Source organism: Silurus meridionalis, chromosome 25 (genome assembly GCF_014805685.1).
Source record: "Silurus meridionalis isolate SWU-2019-XX chromosome 25, ASM1480568v1, whole genome shotgun sequence".
Taxonomy (NCBI): domain Eukaryota; kingdom Metazoa; phylum Chordata; class Actinopteri; order Siluriformes; family Siluridae; genus Silurus; species Silurus meridionalis.
Genome location: NC_060908.1, coordinates 16837501 through 16852500, shown reverse-complemented (window position 1 = coordinate 16852500; position 15000 = coordinate 16837501). Strand labels below are relative to the sequence as shown.

The 15000-nt window shown below is 38.3% G+C and overlaps 2 protein-coding genes across 7 annotated transcripts in view; one reads left to right on the top strand and one right to left on the bottom strand.

Annotated features, from left to right (window-relative positions):
- arhgef9a (Cdc42 guanine nucleotide exchange factor (GEF) 9a) overlaps positions 1-5708 on the top strand; it is a 25087-nt gene extending 19379 nt beyond the window's left edge. For all 5 annotated transcript variants that reach the window (XM_046839108.1, XM_046839105.1, XM_046839107.1 and 2 more), the window contains 5 exons: positions 1619-1748; positions 1889-2020; positions 2331-2574; positions 3993-4061; positions 4642-5708. In XM_046839108.1, the coding sequence (XP_046695064.1) occupies positions 1619-1748; positions 1889-2020; positions 2331-2574; positions 3993-4061; positions 4642-4796 (730 nt within the window). In that variant the 3' untranslated portion in view covers positions 4797-5708. The remainder of the gene's footprint in view (positions 1-1618; positions 1749-1888; positions 2021-2330; positions 2575-3992; positions 4062-4641) is intronic.
- A 3422-nt stretch (positions 5709-9130) lies between these two features.
- The window catches only part of gab3 (GRB2 associated binding protein 3), a 20804-nt gene continuing 14934 nt past the window's right edge, over positions 9131-15000 (bottom strand). For both annotated transcript variants that reach the window (XM_046839103.1, XM_046839102.1), the window contains exons 3-10: positions 13199-13406; positions 12752-13062; positions 11361-11416; positions 10860-11094; positions 10289-10370; positions 10119-10197; positions 9922-10023; positions 9131-9583 (exon numbers count right to left, since the gene is read on the bottom strand). In XM_046839103.1, coding sequence (XP_046695059.1) covers positions 9470-9583; positions 9922-10023; positions 10119-10197; positions 10289-10370; positions 10860-11094; positions 11361-11416; positions 12752-13062; positions 13199-13406 — 1187 coding nt within the window. In that variant the 3' untranslated portion in view covers positions 9131-9469. The remainder of the gene's footprint in view (positions 9584-9921; positions 10024-10118; positions 10198-10288; positions 10371-10859; positions 11095-11360; positions 11417-12751; positions 13063-13198; positions 13407-15000) is intronic.

The window sequence follows — 15000 nt, the reverse complement described above, 5'->3', positions numbered from 1 at the left end:
TTGTGGTTGTCCACCTAACAAAACGGAGGACTTCTTGTTCTTGGTGTCAGCACATTAGGCTACACGTTGGACTACATGTATCTGTGGAGGCAATAAGTCAAGCAGAGTTGCATACATTTCATCTGTACTTCTGGCACAAATACAGTAATCTTTGCAGGTGAAATGATTCATATCTTCAAGTTACTGGTCCTCATAAGTACAACACCTGAATGTCTCTTGTAGTGGTATGTCCCCTTGTTCCCTTAGCTGGTAAATTCAGCAGTGGCAGCTTTCCCTGAGGCTCTAATAGTTCACTTCTCTGCTCCATGTTCTGAATGCACCTTGCATAAGCTTGTGATCACTTGATCAAGGCAAAGGTCGCCGGATGGACGAGTTCCAGTTGGCAGCTTGGCCTCTGTTGTATGATTTACAGTTCATTTGTTTTCATCTGCTGGCTTCTTGTACCCTGCATCTAGGCCTGGTACAAGTGAGAAAAACTTGATCTTCCACTGTCAAACATGAGTATCAGTTTGGTTTACACATAGAATAGATTTTTTCCATAATTCCTGGATTTTTTGGCTAAATATTGTACAAGACTTATGTATACTGTATACCTATATAAGCCCTTGTTTTTTGTTGCCCTGCAAATGCTAGAATTTACAGTACAGATGGTTGACGGGTATGCTAACAGTGCTCTGTGGTGCAGTTCTGCAAGCTCTGTAAGAAAAGATCTCAAAAGGTTCCAACAGTGCAGGTTGGCCCTGGTCTTATGGCAGGTGGGACCTTGTTGGAGTTTTCTCGCCAACTTAGGAAATGGGTTTTGGCCGTGTCAGGATTTTTTTCGGTTCTTCCTTCCTACCTAACAGATCAGTGCAGTTTGGCCTTCCAGAGGACCTGCTGTCCACCTCACCTGTCACTCTGAGCTTTCTTCTTTGCAGGGGTCTCATTTAAGTGGGCACTGAACAAACTGCTAGTTCTGTCTGGAATTTTCTATTCTTTGGTATGAGGCTTAGGAAGGTAGACTTTCTAAATTAGGGGTCAGCAAATCAGAGCAAAAGTCTCTCTTCTAATCAGAAGCTTTGGAGATGCATCAACAACTCAAAACGTGTCATTGCAGTGATTCCCTTGTAAAGTGTGGCACGGTGTAAACAGTGGTTCCTTTTTAAACAGTGACTTTACGTTCAGGTAGTGATGAGTTTAACTTTCTTTTCACTGAAACATCCCAGAGTCCATTTTTGACAACAACATGCCATCCAACAGGCGGAACATAAGGCAGACTTGCTGCTCTCTCTTTTTTTACGATGCTAACATGGGAAGATGTTTACACTTGGTCTCAAATATGCACTAGATCTGCCAGAACTCAGTGAAGAGAAAACTATTAGCAAAATTGTCCCTTGGATATTTAGTTGGTAAGCAGCCATTTTTAAAAGCCACTTGCTGGGGAAGACATTCAGATGAGTGTTTACACACACACACACACACACACACACACACACACAAAGCAAACCCACACAATGTCTTTCTAAAACATCCAGTCATAGTGTTAATATCTGCTGCTTTTCTCCTCCACCCTCTTGTCCTCTTTGTCCGCCTCCTCCACCCCCTTATGCACCTTCATCCCCGTCTCTGCCTCTTGCAGTGATTACCGGTACGTTGCTGCAGCACTGGCTGTGATGAGAAATGTAACTCAGCAGATTAACGAAAGGAAACGAAGACTGGAGAACATTGACAAAATTGCTCAGTGGCAGGCATCCGTACTGGACTGGGAGGTGCGTCCAGACATCATCTGTCTCTCACACAATAAACACCTCATGGAACAGTTCCTAGGTTTTGTAAATCAATAGTCATTGTGTGTGTGTGTGTGTGTGTGTGTGTGTGTGTGTGTGTGTGTGTGTGTGTGTGTGTTCAGGGTGAGGATGTCCTGGATAGGAGCTCTGAGCTGGTGTACACCGGAGAGCTGTCCTGGATCTATCAGCCTTATGGGAGGAGCCAAACACGCGTCTTCTTCCTTTTTGACCACCAGATGGTCATCTGCAAGAAGGTAAGAAAGAAAGAAAGAGGGAAAGAAATAAAAAAACAAGTGAGAAAAAGGGAAAGCAATGTTAATAAAAAACAAAGGTCTGAAGAATGTGAATAAATAATAAAAACAAAAATGCAAATTAAAGGTTAAGAAAGAAAGAAAGAAAGAAAGAAAGAAAGAAAGAAAGAAAGAAAGAAAGAGAGAAAGAAAGAAAGAAAGAAAGAAAGAAAGAGAGGTAAATATGTAGACCATGTTTGTATGGACGGATGGAATGATGAGTTCTCTAAAACCCATTTTTCTTCATGAGATTCCGTCTCTGATCCGATCGCAGGACTTGATTCGACGCGATATCCTGTACTATAAAGGACGGATTGATATGGACCGCTACGAGGTCATGGACGCCACCGACGGCCGGGATGACGATTTTAACGTCAGTGTGAAAAACGCCTTCAAACTGAGCAACAAAGACTCGGACGAAATCCACATCTTCCTCGCCAAGAAGCTGGAGGAGAAAATCCGCTGGCTGCGAGCGTTTCAGGAAGAACGCAAGATGGTGCAGGAGGACGAGAAAATCGGTGAGTTTCAAGATTCTGAATGACACTGAAGGTCATATCATTTTATTTCATATGTCAACCAACAACTTAAATCAGCAATTTTCATAATTTAATTACTTAAAAAAAAAGAATAACTAATAATAATAATTATACCAAATAATTATATATAAAATACATAATACAAATTTACACAATCATACAAAAATAAACAATTGCTAATAATATATAAAAAAATGAAACTTATTTAAAATCATACTTGATACTTCATAATAAATTAAAAGATGTTGAACATGTTTTTGTTTACTACAAAATTCCATACGTGTTCTTTCATAGTTTGGATTCTTCAGTACTAATGTACAATGTTGAAAATAATAAAAGTAAAGAAATTCACTGAAGGAGAAGCGTGTCCAATCTTCTGACTGGTACTGTATATATATATATATATATATATATATATATATATATATATATATATATATATATATATATATATATAATAACTTAGTAGACAGTTAAAAATATAAACTTTATTATTATTAGTTTTTTTCTCATTAAAAATGAACCTGGATTTGCACAGTGTCACACAGTAGGGAAATTTATATATTTATTTATTTATTTGTAGTGTTTTTATGTGCGGAAACTTTTCCTTCACTTTATTTGAAGGTGTAAAAAATGTAAATCGAACACAGTGTGTGTGTGTGTGTGTGTGTGTGTGTGTGTGTGTGTGTGTGTAACTATGGAACCCTCTCTCTTTAAAAGTCTGATGTGCAGGAGAATGGAACACTGAACTGCATCCATCATTAACAGATATACACAGTATTGGGACACCAGACTTTCCCACCCATATGTGCTTCTTCCCCAAACTGTTGCACCCAACTGCATCAGACATCTTTGAAAGCTGTAGCGTGAAATTTTCTCTTCACTCGAACTAGGAGACCCAAACCCTGTTCCAGCATGACAATACCCCTGTGCACAAACCAGCTCCATGAAGATCTGCTTTACATGGGTTGGATTTGGTGGAAATTTCCTGCTGTAGAGCTCCAACCCTATTAAACACCTTTGAGATGAATGTGAATGCTGACTGAACCCCAGGAACCTCCTCATCTTCTCACCTACATCAGTATCTGACTTTACTCACACCCTTGTGGCTGAATGAAGAGTGGAGCTCATAATAACAGTGAATGAAGACTCAATGTTAAATAGGATGTTTAAATAAATCACATATGAATCTTATGTTTACAGATTTTTTTTATGTATTGTAATAATCACTACTTTTACTTTCCATATTTAAGTCAGTTCAGAACTTTTCCTGAATGTAGGTGGGTTTTTATGAATAATAAATGAGGCGATTAGAACTTTTACTGCAGCACAGGAACAGTGAACTGAGTCCATCACAACTCGTTGGTGCTGATGTGGAATTTGATGGTTTTATTTTGCAGGGTTTGAGATTTCAGAGTATCAGAAGCGACAGGCGGCTCTGACCGTGAGGAGAGTAACTAAACAGAAAGGTACTGCAATCTTTCATCATAACTCTCATCTGTGTGTCTTTTATTTTCGGTAGAATAACATTATTGCTCTCTGTTTAATATTTACCTTTTTTTTTCAAATTGGTTTATATTATTATTATTAATAACAATAACAATAATTTTTCTTCTTCTATTAATGCATATTATTTATTATTTATAGTAGTAGTTGTTTTATTTGTATGGTTTCACATATACAATAAAGATTATTCATGCAATATTTATGTAAGTTGTACATATAATACATTGTTGATAGTGACACATAACCTACAGTATAATACATTTTATATAGAACACAAATAGAAAAGTACAATAACTTCAGAACGCTTAATAAACAGCTGAATAGCTTTATTATTATTATTAACAATATTTTAATGTTTAATGTTTATAATTAGATTTATTACTGATCACTTAAGTTTTATTTAAAAAATCTCTGTAGAATGTATACATTTTCAGTTTTTTTGTTTATACACATAATATTTTTTATTGTTTATTATATATAATATAAATATATGATTGTGTATTTTCATGCAATGGAACCCTGTGTTTGTGTGTGTGTTCTCAGGTGTGGGACGGTCGGCCCCGCCCTCCTACCCTCCCCCTCTGGACCCGGTAAACCCGGGGCACTTCCTCCTGCCGGACGGATACGAGTACGAACCCAAACGCAGCACGTCACCTTTCTGGCACAACATAAGCCGCTTAGCGCCCTTTAAGAAATAACCACCGAGCGAAAGCAACCACCACAAACAACAAACAAACAACAAACATACAAACAAACAAACAATTTAACGTAATGAAAAAGAAGCAGCACTACCCTGCGGGAAAAAATCACCACCGAGCGAAAAAAAAAAACACTGACCGCTGCGATTTTCTGCAACAATCAAATGTTAAAAAAATAAGAAGCACTATCCTGAATATGTTTTCTTTTTATATTTATTTAAAGGAGGAGAGACTCAACACACACACACACACACACACACACACACACACACACACACACAGCTGGAGAGAAGAAGCTGTACTGGGTTATGGCGCCCCCTGCTGGACTGGCTGCACTGAACTCTATACACACACACACACACACACACACACACACACACACACACTGTAATGGTTATACACACTTGTGCACCCTTTTGGAAACCCCACCCACAAACCCTATGTTGCCCCCGCCCCTTTTTGGGAATTTTTCGATGTTTTTTTTCCCTTTTTCTTCAAATGAAAGAAGAATCATTTCCACGTTTTGAAGAAAAAAAGAAACACACACACACACACACACACACACCTGAAAAAGCACTAACGACTCTCCGTTCTCTAGCGCCGCCCTGGTGTTCCTCCGTGCACTGTGACTAATCGGGGCATTTCTCTCTCTCTCTCTCTCTCTCTCTCTCTCTCTCTCTCTCTCTTTCTGTTGATGGCTTTTCATTCTGTCTCTCCTGCAGCACTCTTTGGATATGTTTTTCCTCTTTCTGCGGTCGTGTTCGTGTTTCTCCGCGTGTTGCGTTTTTTTTTTTTTTTTTTCATTTCTGCATGAAAACACGCAACGGTCCGATTGCAGGTATTTTATAATCTTACGGGTCAAAAAGTGACTCAAATGAGACGTTTTTGTAATGAACAAAAATAAGAAAACGATATTTTCTCCACGTGAAGTTTTTCCTGAACTAGCAGCAGCGAGTCGAGTCGCTTTTATCCGTTTGGTAGGCCAGGGTTGTCATGGTAATCAAAAGTAAAAGATTACAGCGGAGTATCAGTATTTCAGCTAAAAGTTTAAGCCCCGCCCACTCGTAAAGCTCTGCTCCATCCACTAATCACAAAAACGCCCCAATGAGGTTTTTTTTGACATTTTATATATTTTATGAAAAATTTTATTTAATTATTTACACCTTAATGTCACTTCATTAAGGCTAATGAGCAACCAAAGCGATGCTAACGACGATGCAGCGATTTTTTTGCATTTTGATCATTTATCCTGTCTGAAAACACACATTGCTAAGACGTGTACTAAATACTCTCCATGAACTTAAATAGTATATGTTACAGTTACCATGACAACCCTTTAAGTAACTATAAAAAATTTACTATAGTTTAAAGTAACTATAGTTAAATGTTTAGCGTACATTTATGCTAAGAATTTTCGGTTCGGGTCAGAACTGTTTACGTAAAAAAAAAACCTGGACCGAAAGAGAAAAATACGTATGTTCTATTGTGTACGTACAATTCTGTACAATCATCAACACGTCTTGAGTTTTAATTATACAATTTATTAATCACGGAACATCGATGAGGCCACATGGCGACTCATTGCTGCTAGATGTGTGTGTGTATATACACACATTTTACTTCTAATTGTTGAATACAATCTGGGAATCCCACTGATATTAGCAGGCTAATGTTAAATCTTGACCACAGCTAGCAAGCTAATGCTGAAGCTAAAGTTTAGCCAAAAATTTGGACAATTTTACATCTTGAATAATCTTAAACCTGATCCATCAGCCGGGGCATCTTTGGTCTGAAGTTCGCTCCTTTAGTTGTTTAAGGCTAATGTAGCTAAGAACGCATTGCTTGTAGCTTATAGCTAAAAGTATGTCCTGGCTGAAACTTGTAAAAAATTTTAATTTATTAGCAGGAAAAAAGTAAATATATCCAGATTTTACGAAACTAGCTGCTAGCATTCTGCTAATAAACTAGAAACTGTAATAATCTGATTTGTAATGAAATAAGTCGACCTGCACCCCGGCCTTATTCAACCCTCAATACGATTTGTCTTATGTTTTTTTTATTTGTTTATTTATGAGCTGGTGCTCTCTCTCTCTCTCTCTCTCTCTCTCTCTCTCTCTCTCTCTCTCTCTCTCTCTCTCTCTCTCTCTCTCTCTCTCTCTCTCTCTCTCTCTCTCTCTCTCTCTCTCTCTCTTCTCTCTCTCTCTCTCTCTCTCTCTCTCTCTCTCTCTCTCTCTTTCTCTCTCTCTCTTTCTCTCTCTCTCTCGCTCTCTCTCTCTCTCTCTCTTTCTCTCTCTCTCTCTCTCTCTCTCTCTCTCTCTCTCTCTCTTTCTCTCTCTCTCTCTCTCTCTCTCTCTCTCTCTCTCTCTCTCTCTCTCTCTCGCTATATTTATATATAATTTCTTTTTTTTTTTCTGCTAATCCTTTCTCTCTATGATTATCGTGCCAAAAGATTTTGGTTGCCAGATCTCTCTCCCGAATCAAAGCAGGTGCACTGTTCCGTGTCCAGGTGGAACCCAGGTATGTGTGTCTTCTCAGGCGACGTTTTCAATTCAAGTCAACTTTAACCACGCTAATGCTGCTAGCATTAGCCTTTTAGGATTTCTTCTTGTTTATTTCTCTTCTTCACGACAAGGTTTTCATTTCTGGAATATTCTTTTTTTTTAAGATTGTATTTAGTCCAAATCACGATATTTACAGTATGAATATAAAGCATTATTTATTCTACGATTATAACGTGAGATTTTTTTCCACATCAATGCTCTTTCTGGATTTTTCGAAGTCGTTGAAGGACAGGAAGTGGATTATTATTGATTATGATTATTAATTTTATGAATGATTATTGATTCAAGAGAAAGACTGTGAAGAGGGGAAGAAAATAAACGAGTGGATGGAGTGATGTTGCACCATATGTACTAAGTGCCATATTTAAAATATTAGGTTATGAAAAAAAAAGATCAGTTTAATGTTTTAATTTGGTGACCTGATTGACATGATAATATTTCATAATAAACTTCGATATGAACACCTTCTCACTTTACCTGTTTATTATTTTTCAAACAAGATACACGTCCAAAAATATTAACACACGAGTTTTTCACCCATATGTGGTTCTTCTACAAACTGTAGCCACCAGTTTGGAGACACACAATTGTGCGAGATGTCTTCGATGGTTGTTACTATGGTTACAGGTGTTTATAAGCAGCACATTCATTTAGTTTCAACTGACAAAAAAACAACTGTCATTTATTTACCTGTCGGTTAGACTCTGTTACCTGTTTGTTGATGTTGTTGTTTTTTCTTGGTAATGAAAATAACACGCAAACATTCCAAATGTATTTATTTATTGTGAGGTCGACTTTCTTTTTTTCCAACTTTGAAAAATAATTATTTTTAAAATGTACATGAGTCATTAAACATGCGCAACACACACCCTGATTAAGAAGGCAAGAAACAATTGCTGCTGCTGGTGATGATGAAGAAGAAGATGATGATGATGAAGATGATGATCATGATGATAAAGATGATGATGATAAAGAAGGTGATGATGAAGATGATGATGATGATACAGAAGACGATGATGAAGTCACAGTGAAAAGGAGATATTTGTTTGCTTTTTGTCTAAATCTAGAATTTTGTTTGGGTCACAAAAACTTCACAGTGAAACACGGACAAAACCAACAAGTCCACGATCCAGAAGCATTAAATGAAATCTATTTGAAATGTACTTTAATATAAACTTTCAACATGTGTTTAATCTCCCAATGAATCATTCTGATTTAGTTAATGCACTGAGTGTGTGTGTGTGTGTGTGTGTGTTGTGTGTGTCTGTGTGTATGCATGTGTCTGTGTGTGTATGTGTGTCTGTATGTATATGTCTGTGTGTGTCTGTGTTCAATTTATAAAATTTGAATAAGTCCTAATAGCATGAGGAAAATGTTATTGGACTCTGCAGTTTTTACTCTTTTTGACTTCTTGTTTAAGTGTTTTGTCACTGAGGCTCCACCCACACGAGTCCAGACTTCAAATAAAAATGACATTTTCTCTCAACGTTTCTTTCACTCTGCACTGAGGCAAACAGTCTGTGTTTCTACCTGTCTAGCCATTCATCTGTCTGTCTTTCTGCTTAACCCACTGTCTGTCTGTGTGTCTGTCTGTCCAACCATCTGTCTGTGTCTGTCTGTCTATGATTCGTCTGTTTGATGATCTTCAACAATCTTCTCATACTCTTTGTCCGTACCAAGGTTCAGTAGTATAGTGCACACACACACACACACACACACACACACACACACACACACACACAATATCTAACACAATATTACAGTGAGAGACACTTCAGCAGTGTGTTTTTTTAATTGTATTTCTGTGCTATAGTCTGAGTGAGCTTTGTGTTCGTCCTTTATTTCTCCGCTGGAGAGAAACGTCGTCTCGTGACTCGAGACTTTTCAAGACTGAATTTTGAACCCGTCACAGTGAGACAATTTTGTACCTGAACATGAAAGGTGTGATTATTATTATTATTACTGTATTTATTTATTTTCTATTCAGTGTTTTTTCTCGCAGCGTTGGAGTGAAGTCTATGAGCAGACCGACTGTACGTTTTTTTCTTCACACACTCGTTTTTTCTTTTCTGGCTCACACGCCGATTGTAAAGTTTTTATTGCTCTTTTCCGTCACACTTTGGGCTGCCGGCTGTCCTTCCACTCCGTCCTGGTGTTCTGCAGAGCCTGAGTCTTCTTCTCGTCCACCTGAACATAGTCCACTCGCTGCTCGTCCAGCAGAGGCTTCTGAGAATTAAAAAAAGATCTCACAATCGTGATTTACAAACAACACAGCGTCGTTATGACGTCACAAACTATGAGTCAACAGAGGGATGCAGTTTACTCTTTTTATTATTATTATTATTATTATTATTATTATTATTATTTAAAAGGATTAAACTCAAAATTATATTTTTATATTATATTTTTTATTTCGATTAATCATTTTTTTATTTGTATATTTGTAATTTTATTGTAATTGTTTTCTTTATAATAATGATACAATTTTATGTAATCTTTTCATGTATTTGATTTTATTTGCATGTATGATGATCCTCTTCTTCCTGTCTCATACACACACTTACCTTTTGAACAGGTGAGGGGGAGGCGGAGTTAAAATCCAGCGACAGGTAATCCAGGTAAGAGCTTCGGTACCAGGGGGCGGAGTCACACACAGAAAACAATGACTGTACACAAGTACACATTGTCAGTTTACACCAAAATAATACTACAACAACTACTAATACAACAGATCGTAGACAGTGAAGTGGGAAGTCCTTACAGTAGGCGTGTCATTTCCTTCTTGATCGGTGCAGTTTAAGCCCCGCCCCCTGTCCCATGGAACACAACGAGGTGAGGAACTAGAAAATACAGGAAGACGAGGTACAAACACTGAATAATCTCATTAATCTCATTCTGTATTGATTATGGATCAGAGTGGATTCTCCTTACCCTGGTTCAGTCATGGTGCGAATCAGAGGCAGGTGGGTGGGGCATTCGCTTATGGTGGACAAATCGAGGGGTGGCGGCTTCACTACAGAAACAGACATAAAAAAGAACACGAATAATAAACCGCTGTAAAGAACTGAAAGTAAGAGTGTGAAAACATTACACATGATGTTCTACAGCACCACGTTTATCTTCTGTCCTATAGATTTGGCTTATTCAGGAAAACAAAGACGTTCCTCCACAGTGAGGTGAGTCATGTGACACTCAGCATCTTCACAAACTAAACTCATTTTCTCAACAGAATTTGAGGAAACACATGTAGAGTCATTCAGTTCTCATGAGGACATGTTTAAAGGAAACCAGTAGAACCTGATGTTTATTAGAAACCAATAGATTCTGTGTAGAAACGATTAGATCCTGAGGAAATTTGTTACATTTTATTGGAAACCAGTAAATCCTAATTTGTAACTTAACATGGAAACCAGTAGATCCTGATAGTAGTGTTTAATGGAAACCAGTAGATGCTGATCCGGAGACGATTAATCACAGAATGTAAATTTGAGCTAAGTCTTACTCCGCCTCCTCGGCTTCAGGCTGCGGTTGATTGGCGGAGGCTCCATTTCAGGGGCGGGAAGAAGAGGTGATTCAGGTTTTCCATTGGTTAAGAGTGAAACAGGAAGTGAGGTTGGACTCATGGGTATGTAGCCATCAGCTTCAGTGTCGGAGGAGCTGACTGGTGGAGACACCATGGGCACGTAGGAGAAATCGTCTGATTGGCTCTCAGAGGAAGTGTTAACCCGAAACATTGGCTAAAGTGAGAGAGAGAGAGAGAGAAAGAAAGAGAGGAGACTAAACACTTTTGCTCATCATTTTTCACTTTCTATAAGACAATTAAATTTATCTGGGAAAATCTGCCAAATACGTCAGAATCAACATGAGATATATGTACAGTATATTTAATCATAAAAACAACACAATAATACACAAAGTGTTTAGGTAGTGTGTGTGTGTGTGTGTGTGTGTGTGTGTGTGTGTGTGTGTTAGAGCTTGAGTTAATATAAATAAACGTGTTTACCAGATTCAGACTCAGTCTTTTGTTCCAGTTTCCTCTCGCACTGAACTCGAACTCTCCTGAAGAAAACCCAAAAACACTGAAAATCCTGCAGATGAGCTTCAGTTACTCTTCATACTATATGACACTGTGTTGGAAAGTGTGTATGTGTTTGTGCACATGTGTCTTGTGTGTAGGTGTGTACATATGTTTGCGTATGTGTGTATATGTGTTTGTGCGTGTATGTGTATATACATGTGTATGTTTACATATGTGTGTATATATATATATATGTGCGTGTGTACTGTGTGTGTATTGTTCATGTGTATGTGGGTGTGTACATATGTTTGCGTACATGTGTGATTGTGTGTGTATATGCGTATGAGTGTATTCATGTGTGTGTCTGTGTGTGTGTACAGGTGTATGTGTGTTTGTGTACATGTGTTTGTGTGTGCATATATGTACCTGTGTATACATGTGTACATATGTTTGTGTGTGTTTGTCTACATGTGTGTGTTTGTGTTTCTCTAAATGTGTTTGTGTACGTGTGTGTGTTTGTCTACATGTGCCTGTGTGTTTGTGTATGTGTGTGTTTGTCTACATGTGTGTGTGTGTTTGTCTACATGTGTGTGTTTGTGTACATGTGGTTGTGTGTGTCTGTGTGGTTGTGTACGTGTGGTTGTGTGTGTGTGTGTGTGTGTGTGTGGTTGTCTACATGTGTCTGTGTGTTTGTGTAGATGTTTGTGTATATATGTGTTTGTGTAGATGTGTGTGTATGTGTGTTTGTGTATGTGTGTGTGTTTGTCTGAATGTGTGTATGTGTTTACATACGTGTGTGTTTGTCTATATGTGTCTGTTTGTATGTGTGTTTGTGTATGTGTGTGCATGGGTTTGTCTACATGTGTCTGTGTGTATGTGTGTTTGTGTATATGTGTATATGTGTGTTTGTGTACAAGTGTGTGTGTTTATCTATATGTGTCTGTTTGTATGTGTGTTTGTATATGTGTGTATATGTGTTTGTGTACATGTGTTTGTGTGTATATGTGTTTGTGTATATGTGTATATGTGTGTTTGTGTACAAGTGTGTGTGTTTGTCTACATGTGTCTGTGTATATGTGTGTGTGTTTGTATATGTGTATATGTGTGTTTGTGTACAAGTGTGTGTTTGTCTACATGTGTGTGTTTGTGTATGTTTGTGTGTGTGTTTGTCTACTTGTGTCTCTGTGTGTGTGTGTGTGTGTGTTTGTGTACGTGTGTGCATGCGTTTGTCTACATGTGTGTGTGTATGTATGTGTGTGTGTATGTGTGTTTGTGTACATGTGTCTATATATGTGTGTGTGTGTGTGTGTGTGTGTGTGTGTGTGTGTGTGAGTGTGTTTGTGTACGTGGGTGTATATGTGTGTGGGTGTTCATACCTCTTCTAAAATGCTCCCCACCTGACAGCGACGTCCTGCGTGGGAGGAGCTCTAGTTGCCCCTGGTTACACACAGCATCGTCGTGATGATCGGCCATGTGTGTTGGTTTTGGCGGGAGAGGAGGGGGCGTGGCACAAAAATGGTTGTCGAATCGGAACACGTCACCATGGCCGCGGACGGGGCAAAGCGCTAACGGCCTGAAGGGTGAAGGGGCGGAGTCTAAACACAACATGGGACTGAAGACGTCATCGGGCACGTTCTCAAACGAACTTTGCTCAAACGAACGCTCCGAGTTTGACATGCTGTCACACCTGAAACACAGCGACTGGAGTTTGAGGTGAGGGGGCGGGGCTAAAAAGCATATCTATTCTTCATTCTCGAACGTTGAATATTACGCAAATGCAAATCATTGATGATGAAGTCATAAATATTATGGGCGGGGCTTACCTGCTGATGCTCTTTCTGCCAGTTTCACACTGAGACAGGAAAAGATAATCGAGCGGAATGCTGGCATCTGATTCGCTGGCCTCATCTCTAGCCGCAGAGTCTGTTTCAATAACCGGGGTGTCCTGATTGGCTGAGAAGGGGGCGTGAATCGAGAGCACGGGGGAGGGTTGATGGGATGAAGGAGTGTGTGCGAGACTGTCCATTGATTCTGAAATATCAAAAAAATAAATCAAATTAAAATGAATGCTAACCACATACCATGATATACACCTGATATTGCTAGCATGCTAATAATTAAACTTATTTCTGTCATAATCGCATGCTAAATGAATGCTTTCTAAACTTATTTGCATGCTAATTCTATATTCTGGAAATAAGTACATCTGCAAATAGCATACTAATTAGATATGCTAATTTTCTGTAATGGAATTAGCGAGAATTATTATCATCGCATGGGGAAAAAAACTAACTAAAACTAAAACTGCATCAGATGACTAGAGTACGTTTTATCGACTTTTTTTTTGTTTTTTCAGACATTGTCTGAAGGCGAGCAGAGCATTCTGGGTAAATTTTGCTCTGGTCTGCATTGTCACTACTCGTTGCGTACATGATTTTATTTCCTATATAAAGTATGTTGAAATTTACGGCAGTTTTGGGCTTTTATAATTCTGTTTTCTTGTATGTTTTTTTGTTTATTAAACTTGAAAACATGCAGAAAACGCCAGAGGTTTCGAAAAGAAACTAGTTACATCTTATGAAATTGTGAATATTTTAATTCTAAATATTATATTGACACTGGACCTGTACTGGGAATAGTTCTTTACTGGTGACTCTCTTAATATATAAATACTTTAAAAAAGCATATTAATTAAATTGAGTAATCGATTAGCACATGACTGATAACTGATTAAATAAAATTGTATAGTTTACATTAAATAGTTGTGTATGTTTTTAATATTTAATTTTTTACTTCAATGTTATTTCAAAATACTTAAACAAAAGTCTGCATTTGAGAAACACCCAAGATGTTTATTTGTTTATTCAAAAATAAATTCATTCCTTCCGTCATTCATTTATCAATTCACTCCCTCGATATGTCTGGAAACTTTCAAGAGAATTTCAAGAGATCAAGTAGCGACACACACGCAGGCTGATAAACGAATAGAGCGTCTCTTTCGTTCTAAAACCCAGGGAGGGAAAGTGTGTGTAGGGGAAGTCAGCGAGGGCGTGTTAATGGAAGATGCAGCTGTTTTATCATCACGTGACCAGCAGGAGGCGACCATGAAGCAGATGTCCATCCTTTTCTCTCTCTCTCTTTCTTTCTTTTTTTTTTTTCTCAAGTGAGCAAAAAATGCCCATGAGCATAACGGCTCCCAGTCACGTGCTTTCCACACCGCACAGAACACATGACCATCGCACGCACACACACACACACACACACACACACACACACACACACACACCACAGTTTTCCACAAACACTCCACATCATTTTTTGAGTAATGAAAGTGTGTGTGGGTGTGTGGAAAAAGCGAGTGCGTCATGAGAACGCAGGGAGGCCGTGTCCCCGTCGGTAACGTTGTTCTCTTAACTGTGATATTGTATTTTTTTCCACTCATTTTCTTTTGAGATGTTTAAGGTTTTATTGACCTCTGACCATCACCTTATCATGAATCTCAAAAATCATATAGCAATATGTCGTTTATTTCTATCTCGCTTTTCACAGTGGACACTGTCTCAAAGCTGTAAGCAATATAGTCAGGTGTCCACAAACTTCTGGCCCCACAGTGCACGATATATAC